Source organism: Triticum urartu, chromosome 5A, assembly GCF_056163025.1.
Source record: "Triticum urartu cultivar PI428250 chromosome 5A, HENAU_Tu73, whole genome shotgun sequence".
In the NCBI taxonomy this organism is placed as follows: domain Eukaryota; kingdom Viridiplantae; phylum Streptophyta; class Magnoliopsida; order Poales; family Poaceae; genus Triticum; species Triticum urartu.
The window spans coordinates 410,010,183-410,018,906 of NC_141877.1; the positions used below are offsets into that span (position 1 = coordinate 410,010,183).

Here is an 8,724-nt window from a genome sequence, read left to right on the forward strand (position 1 = left end):
TAGGTGACGAAGGCTACCATGGTGTGATGGTAGATAGGAAGGCTACCATAGTAAAATTTGGTCCACTTTCTTCATGGTAGACTAGGAAATAGTGGTGATTCATGGTCCATGGTAGAATCCACCCTTGGTAGAGACCAAAAGGTTCATGGTAAAGCTAGCTCCAACATGTCCCTCCACCGCGAATCAACCTGTGATTGAGTTGGTTAGGTGGACAGTGGTATCCCCAACCCACCGGCGATGCGCTTTCAGTGGGAGGAGACGTTCCCGTCGATGACGAGGCGCCTACGGTGACTTCGTAAATCTCAAGATGATATGTCGGCTCAGTCTCTCGGAGGTGCTCATAGGGGTAGGGTGTGCATGTGTGCGTTCATAGGAGTGAGTCTATGCGCGTGTATATGAGCGCTTGTGTCTGTACTGATGCTCAAAAATAAACATGTCCCTCCACCTAACGAGCTTATTTTACTTGGATCTTCATCATTAGATAATTTCGTGTTTTACAGTTTTTTTCTTTCACTTGTGGACATTTTGGTTGGACCTTCATTCAGTTGGCATGACTTTGACAATTTGTCAAACACGTGACATAGGGCTGGTCTGTGAAAACTTCTCCGTGTGTCTAGCATATCTCCTCACAAACACAATAAATACATTTTTATAGAGCACAACAAATGTTCAGTTTTATCAATAATTGTATGCGTGGTTGAAAAACAAGTGATACATGATACATGCATAATACTTGACCTTATTTAAGTAGGAACAAAAGCACATATGAAGAAGTTTTTCATGGGTCTCTTGGACAATTTCTCCCTCGATGCAATGGGCGTCAACGTACGTAGAGATGCCCATGCGTATGCATTACGCATGCAAAGCAGTTGTTCTACTTGACGTCGATGTCGACACTGATCCTCCTGCGTGCGAGCTCCTTCACTTTATCAATGGTAACCTTCAGAACGCCGGAGGCGAGCTCCGCCTTGGCGGTCTCCTTGTTGTAGCCCGCCGGGACGAGTAGCCGCGCGTACATGTCACCGTCTTGCGCTGCCGCCCCGGCCGCGTCCTTGGAGCTCGCGCTGCCGCCAGCGTCTGTCGTCCCAGCCGCCGTCTCCGCCTTGGCCTTCATCTTCCGTATGACGAGCACATCCTCGTCCAGCTCCACGACGAGGTCCTCCTTGGACAGGCCCGGCACCTCGAACCACATGCTCACGGCCTCGGGCCCCTCCTTGATCTGCCACCGCTCCCCCTGCGGCGACCCGGGGCGCAGCAGGGCTAATCGACACAAATTCGTTGTGTGAGTGAGTGAGTGACACGACGATCAGTGTGGTGCACGGGGTATAAATGAAGTTATTATATCTTACCGACGGGGGAGATGCTGAACGGCGGCAAATCCGTCTTTGGCACGTGCTGATCTCCTTTTGGGTTGCTTGCACAGCACACGGAGGAGGGCCTGGACTGCCGCTGGAAACAAGGGAGAGCGACCGCGGCAGCCTTCCCCGTAGTCGGTGGAAACCGATTGCCGGAGGAGCGCGATGGTGCGGCCGCCGGCCGGCCGCTCAGGAGGGAGCAAGAGATGACCGTCGACATTGCAGCTGCTTGTCTGTAGCAAGACGTAGGGAAGACAAGGTGATGGTCAAGTTGGTCCTGCTGTGCACATATGTTGTGAAATGGGATGCATTTCGAGGGCCCTCTTATACGGTTAGTAGCGGGAGGCCAAGCCAGCTTTTTGCTCGGTGACGCAGGGAATAAAGAGGTGCGGTTGCTTGGGCAGTTGCTCCGAATGATACCAATCTTGTCGTCGGAGGAAGAAGAATATGACAGGGTGGTGTTTTATTTCTTCCTTTTCTTCACAATGCAACCTCATTTGATCCAGATCGATGAGAGTGAGTAACTAGCACATTTGGCTTAACCAACTCATTACATTAAAAAAAGACAATAGTCCTTCTTTTTTCAACAAGACGGTGCCCAATCATTTGAAAGTAGAATATTACTACTAGCTCCCTCCGTCTCTGGAAAGAAGACCTACAATTTTTATTTGAAGTCAAATGATGCATAGTGTTATAAAGTTTGTAGGGAAACCCATTAACAATTACAATCTGAAATAGATAATATGGAAATATTTCATTGTGCGGCTAATGATATTAATTTTATATCGTAGTTTTTGTTAGCTTTTGCTACAAACTTCAAACTTTGTCAAACATCACATCATTTGACTTCAGAAAAAAGAATTGTAGTAGGGTTTTTTTAGAGGCAGAGGGAGTACATCATGTCGACCTCGGATGTTTGTGATAACCCATGATCTATCGCAAAAAAGACATGATGTTCTCTTTGGTTTTCGGTGCTAGTGTCACAGACAAAACACAACCACAACAAGTTTAGAATCATTTGGATCTCGTGTTGTTACTTTACAAAAGCAGTTGGATATCATTCACGCAAGACACAACCTCCCAAACTCTTGCCAGAGTACAACAGCCCAGACAAAGCTATCCTACCAAGTTTTTTTTCAGGAAAAAAACATTGGTGCCAAGTTAATTAGTTGCCCAGCTACAAATATAGTCCAGGTATTTAAGGAACCTTTTTTTTGTAACAAGGAAAAATATTTACTATTTTAATATATAATTGTCACATTTTGGCCCTAGGGTCGCCCCGCGGGTGACTTGAGGGCAAGGGTTTCCATCGGGCCATCCTCTCCAACCCCCCTTTGCATTGCTAGTTCTGATCATCTGACTTTTAGCATTTCTCGATTACACAACGTTCTCCTGGTCAAATGCTAGTTTTTCGAGACAAGTTCGAGATTTGTGAGCTCACTGATTTGGGCTTTGTTGGGCCACGGTTCATGTATGACAACAAAAGATGTGGAGCTGCAAATGTCAAAGTGGTGTAGATAGAGCAACATCAAATGTTGATTGGAGAAAATTGTTTCCTATCGCTTCAGTCCTCCACCTTACTTCGCCTAGATCAGACCATTGTTCTCTGCTTGTGCGAGGTGAAGCAGATTCGGGAATAAGACCAGAGAAAATGCGAAAATATGTGATTACGTGGGAGAGGGAGCGACACTGCCCGAGGTCATATCCAACACGCTGGCCAAGGCTAGCCAGAAACGGAACCTAGGAGAGATGTCCATTACATTAAAAAAAGGACAATAATCTTTATTTTTTGAACAAGACGATGCTCAGTCATTTGAAACTAGAATATTACCACTCTATCTGTCTCTAAAAAAGAAGTCCTACAATTTTTGTCTGAAGTCAAATGATGCATAGTATGATCAAGTTTGTAGGTAAAACCATTAACAATTAAAATTTGAAATATATAATATGAAAACATTTCAATGTGCATCTAATGATATTAATTTTATATCATAGTTTTTGATAGCTTTTGCTATAAACTTAGTCAACTTTACATCGTTTGACTTCAGAAAAAAGTAGTAGGTCTTTTCTTATAGGCGTAGGTATCAACTTCGGATCTGTGCGATAACCCATGATCTTCTCCTTGGGTTTTGGTGCTAGTGTGACAAACAAAACATAGCCGCAACAAGTGTATAATCATTTCGACCTTGCGTTGTTACTTTACAAAAGTAGCTGGCATCATTCACGCAAGACACAACCTCTTAAACTCTTGCTAGGGTACAACAGCCCACACAAAGCACTCCTACCATGTTTTTTAGGAAAAAAATATTAGTGCCAAGTTAATTAGTTGCCCAACTACAAATATAGTTTAGGCATTCAAGGAAACGTTTTTTGCAACAAGGAAAAACACTTATCATTTCATAATATAATTGTCTGGCTAGTTATAAAAACTGAAGAAAATCATCCTAGAAAAACATTTTGGCCCTTGGGTCGCCCCACGGGCAACTTGACGGCAACAAGGGTTTCTAGTGGGTCACTCTCCCCAACCCACCTTTCCCTTGCTAGTTTTGATCATCTGATTTTGAACATTTCTTGATTACACCGTTTTCTCTAGTTCAAATGCTAGTTTTCCGCGACATGTGTCGAGGTTTGTGAGCTCACTGATTTGGGCTTTGTTGGGGGTATGGTTCACATATGACAACAAAGGAGGTGGGGTGTGACACCCCGATTCAATCGTACACTAATCATGCACACAAACGTGTACGATCAAGATCAGGGACTCACGGGAAGATATCACAACACAACTCTAAAAACAAATAAGTCATACAAGCATCATAATACAAGCCAGGGGCCTCGAGGGCTCGAATACGAGTCATCGGAAGCAACAATATCTGAGTACAGACATAAGTTAAACAAGGTGCCATAAGATGGCTAGCACAAACTAGGATACAAATCGAAAGAGGCACATGCCTCCTGCCTGGGATCCTCCTAAACTACTCATGGTCGCCGACAGCGGCCTACACTTAGTAGTAGGCACCTCCAGTGTAGTAGGAGTCGCCGTCGGTGGCATCTGGCTCCTGGGATCCAACATTTGATTGCGACAACCGAGAAGAATGGAAAGGGGGAAAAGAGGGAGCAAAGCAACCATAAGTACTCATCCAAAGTACTCGCAAGTAAGGATCTACACTACATATGCAATGGTATCAATGAAATGGGTAGTATCTGTGGACTAAACTGGAGAATGCCACAATAAGAGGCGGATAGCTAGTCCTATCGAAGACTACACTTCTGGCAGTCTCCATCTTGAAGCATATAGAAGAGAGTAGCTGGTAAGTTCACCAAGTATCATCGTCAATGTTTTAAATAGCGGGCTATTGCCAAATAGCGGCGGACCTCAAAATCAGCTATAGCGAATCTATAGCGGGCTATTTGTACATGGGACCATTTAGCGGTACCCTAGTTAAAAGGCTATATAGCGGGCTATAGCGGAGTTATAGCCGGCTATTTAAAACACTGGTGGATTTAGACCGGTGTGCTGACCTATCTGTTAGGCCTAGGTGGGGTTGTGACGTGTTGATCTTCCGAGGCCGGGCATGACCCAGGAAAGTGTGTCCAGCCAGAGTGATCGAGAATGTTGGGTAATGTGGTGCATCCATGCAAGGAAGTTTATCTATTCGAATAGTCGTGTCCCTCGGTAAAAGGACGACCCGGAGTTGTACTTCGACCTTATGACAACTAGAACCGGATACTTAATAAAACACACCCAGACAAGTTCTAGAGACAACCCGGTCTAAATCCTAAGCGCGCAGGGGTCTGTGCCCATCGTGTTGGAAATATGCCCTAGAGGCAATAATAAAATGGTTATTATTATATTTCCTTGTTCATGATAATTGTCTATTGTTCATGCTATAATTGTGTTATCCGGAAATCGTAATACATGTGTGAATACATAGACCACAACATGTCCCTAGTGAGCCTCTAGTTGACTAGCTCGTTGATCAATAGATGGTTACGGTTTCCTGACCATGGACATTGGATGTCATTGATAACGGGATCACATCATTAGGAGAATGATGTGATGGACAGGACCCAATCCTAAGCATAGCACAAGATCGTGTAGTTCGTCTGCTAGAGCTTTTCTAAGTGTCAAGTATCATTTCCTTAGACCATGAGATTGTGCAACTCCCGGATACCGTAGAAGTGCTTTGGGTGTACCAAACATCACAACGTAACTGGGTGGCTATAAAGGTACACTACAGGTATCTCCGAAAGTGTCTGTTGGGTTGGCATGAATCGAGACTGGGATTTGTCACTCCGTATGACGGAGAGGTATCTCTAGGCCCACTCGGTAATGCATCATCATAATGAGCTCAGTGTGACTAAGTAGTTGGTCACGGGATCATGCATTACGGAACGAGTAAAGTGACTTGCCGGTAACGGGATTGAACGAGGTATTGGGATACCGACGATCGAATCTCGGGCAAGTAACGTACCGATTGACAAAGGGAATTGTATACGGGATTGCTTGAATCCTCGACATCATGGTTCATCCAATGAGATCATCGTGGAACATGTGGGAGCCAACATGGGTATCTAGATCCCACTGTTGGTTATTGGCCGGAGAGTTTTCTCGGTCATGTTTGCATGGTTCCCGAACCTGTAGGGTCTACACACTTAAGGTTCGATGACGCTAGGATTATTAGGAAGACTTGTATGTGATTACCGAATGTTTTTCGGAGTCCCGGATGAGATCCTGGACGTCACGAGGAGTTCCGGAATGGTCCAGAGGTGAAGATTTATATGTAGGAAGTTGTCATACGGTCACCAGAAAGGTTCGGGGGCATATCGGTATTGTACCGGGGCCACCGGAGGGGTTCCGGGGGTCCATCGGGAGGGCCCACCTCTCTCGGAGGGCCTAATGGGCCGTAGAGGAAAGGGAACCAGCCCTACATGGGCTGGAAGCATCCCCCCTTGGGCCCATGCGCATAGGGTTGGGGGGGAAACCCTAAAGGGGGCGCCCCCCTTGCTTGAGGGGCAAGCCCCCTCCCCTTGGCCGCCGCCCCCCCTCTAGATCTCATCTAGAGGGGGCCGGCCCCTTCCTCCTTCCCCTATAAATAGAGGGGCAAGGGGAGGGCTGACCACCACATCCAAGGCGCAGCCCCTCCCCTCCCCAACACCTCTCCTCCTCCGCAAGAGCTTGGCGAAGCCGGAGTCTGCTGCTCCACCACCACCACGCCGTCGTGCTGCTGTTGGAGCCCTCTTCCTCAACCTCTCCCTCCTCCTTGCTGGACCAAGGCGCGGGAGATGTCCTCGCTCCGTACGTGTGTTGAACGCGGAGGTGCCGTCCATTTGGCGCTAGGATCATCGGTGATATGGATCACGATGAGTACGACTCCATCATCCCCGTTCTCTTGAACGCTTCCGCTCGCGATCTACAAGGGTATGTAGATGCACTCATCTTCCCTCGTTGCTAGATGACTCCATAGATTGATCTTGGTGATGCGTAGAAAATTTTAAATTTCTGCTATGATCCCTAACAGTGGCATCATGAGCTAGGTCTATGCGTAGTTTCTATGCACGAGTAGAACACAAGTTGTTGTGGGCGTCGATTTTGTCAATTTACTTGCCGTTACTAGTCTTATCTTGATTCGGCGGCATCGTGGGATGAAGCGGTCCAGACCGACCTTACATGTACGCTTACGTGAGACTGGTTCCACTGACTGACATGCACTAGTTGCATAAGGTGGCTAGCGGGTGTCTGTCTCTCCCACTTTAGTCGGATCCGATTCGATGAAAAGGGTCCTTATGAAGGGTAAATAGAAATTGGCATATCACACTGTGGTTTTGGTGTAGGTAAGAAACGTTCTTGCTAGAAACCTATAGCAGCCACATAAAAACTTGCAACAACAATTAGAGGACGTCTAACTTGTTTTTGCAGCATATGCCGTGTGATGTGATATGGCCAAAAGGATGTGATGAATGATATATGTGATGTATGAGATTGATCATGTTCTTGTAATAGGAATCATGACTTGCATGTCGATGAGTATGAAAATCGGCAGGAGCCATAGGAGTTGTCTTAATTTATTTATGACGTGCGTGTCAACTTATACGTCATGTAATTACTTTACTTTATCGCTAACCGTTAGCCATAGTAGTAGAAGTAATAGTTGACGAGACAACTTCATGAAGACACGATGATGGAGATCATGGTGTCATGCCGGTGACGACGATGATCATGGCGCCCCGAAGATGGAGATCAAAAGGAGCAAAATGATATTGGCCATATCATGTCACTATTTGATTGCATGTGATGTTTATCATGTTTTACATCTTATTTGCTTAGAACGGCGGTAGCATAAATAAGATGATCCCTCACAATAATTTCAAGAAAGTGTTCCCCCTAACTGTGCACCATTGCTAAGGTCCGTTGTTCCGAAGCACCACATGATGATCGGGTGTGATAGGTTCTAACGTTCGCATACAACGGGTGTAAGCCAGATTTACACACGCAAAACACTTAGGTTGACTTGACGAGCCTAGCATGTACAGACATGGCCTCGGAACATAGAAGACCGAAAGGTCGAACATGAGTCGTATAGAAGATACAATCAACATGAAGATGTTCACCGATGATGACTAGTCCGTCTCACGTGATGATCGGACATGGCCTAGTTGAATCGGATCATGTATCACTTAGATGACTAGAGGGATGTCTATCTGAGTGGGAGTTCATTAAATAATTTGATTAGATGAACTTAATTATCATGAACTTAGTCTAAAATCTTTACAATATGTCTTGTAGATCAAATGGCCCACGCTAATGTTGTCCTCAACTTCAACGCGTTCCTAGAGAAAACCAAGCTGAAAGACGATGGTAGCAACTATACGGACTGGGTCCGAAACTTGAGGATCATCCTCATAGCTGCCAAGAAAGCATATGTCCTTGAAGCACCACCCCCAGCAAACCAAGACGTTATGAACGCTTGGCAGTCCTGTGCTGATGATTACTCCCTGGTTCAGTGCAACATGCTTTACAGCTTAGAACCGGGGCTCCAGAAGCGTTTTGAGCAACACAGAGCATATGAGATGTTCCAAGAGCTTAAAATGGTTTTCCAAGCTCATGCCCGGGTTGAGAGATATGAAGTCTCCGACAAGTTCTATAGTTGTAAGATGGAGGAGAATAGTTCCGTCAGCGAGCACATACTCAAAATGTCTGGGTTGCACAACCGCTTTTCTCAGCTGGGAGTTAATCTCCCGGATGATGCGGTCGTTGACATAATCCTTCAGTCGCTCCCACCTAGCTACAAGAGCTTTGTGATGAACTTCAATATGCAGGGGATGGAAAAGACCATTCCTGAGGTATATTCAATGCTGAAATAAGCGGAGG

At 45.7% G+C, this 8,724-nt stretch overlaps 1 protein-coding gene across 1 annotated transcript; it reads right to left on the bottom strand.

Annotated features, from left to right (window-relative positions):
- Positions 1-623: 623 nt before the first annotated feature.
- Positions 624-1,662, bottom strand: LOC125556067 (small heat shock protein, chloroplastic). The gene is made up of 2 exons (XM_048718868.2): positions 1,350-1,662; positions 624-1,260 (listed from the first exon to the last, which is right to left on the bottom strand). Exons 1-2 carry the CDS (start codon positions 1,573-1,575, stop codon positions 875-877), a joined length of 612 nt encoding a protein of 203 aa, XP_048574825.2. The 5' UTR covers positions 1,576-1,662; the 3' UTR covers positions 624-874.
- Between the last annotated feature and the right edge of the window lie 7,062 nt (positions 1,663-8,724).

Coding starts and splice junctions, on each gene's coding strand:
- LOC125556067 (XM_048718868.2), bottom strand. CDS start 1,575: ATGTCGACGGTCATCTCTTGCTCCCTCCTGAGCGGCCGGCCGGCGGCC. Junction 1,261..1,349: donor GTTCAGCATCTCCCCCGTCG/GTAAGATATAAT, acceptor TGTGTCGATTAG/CCCTGCTGCGCCCCGGGTCG.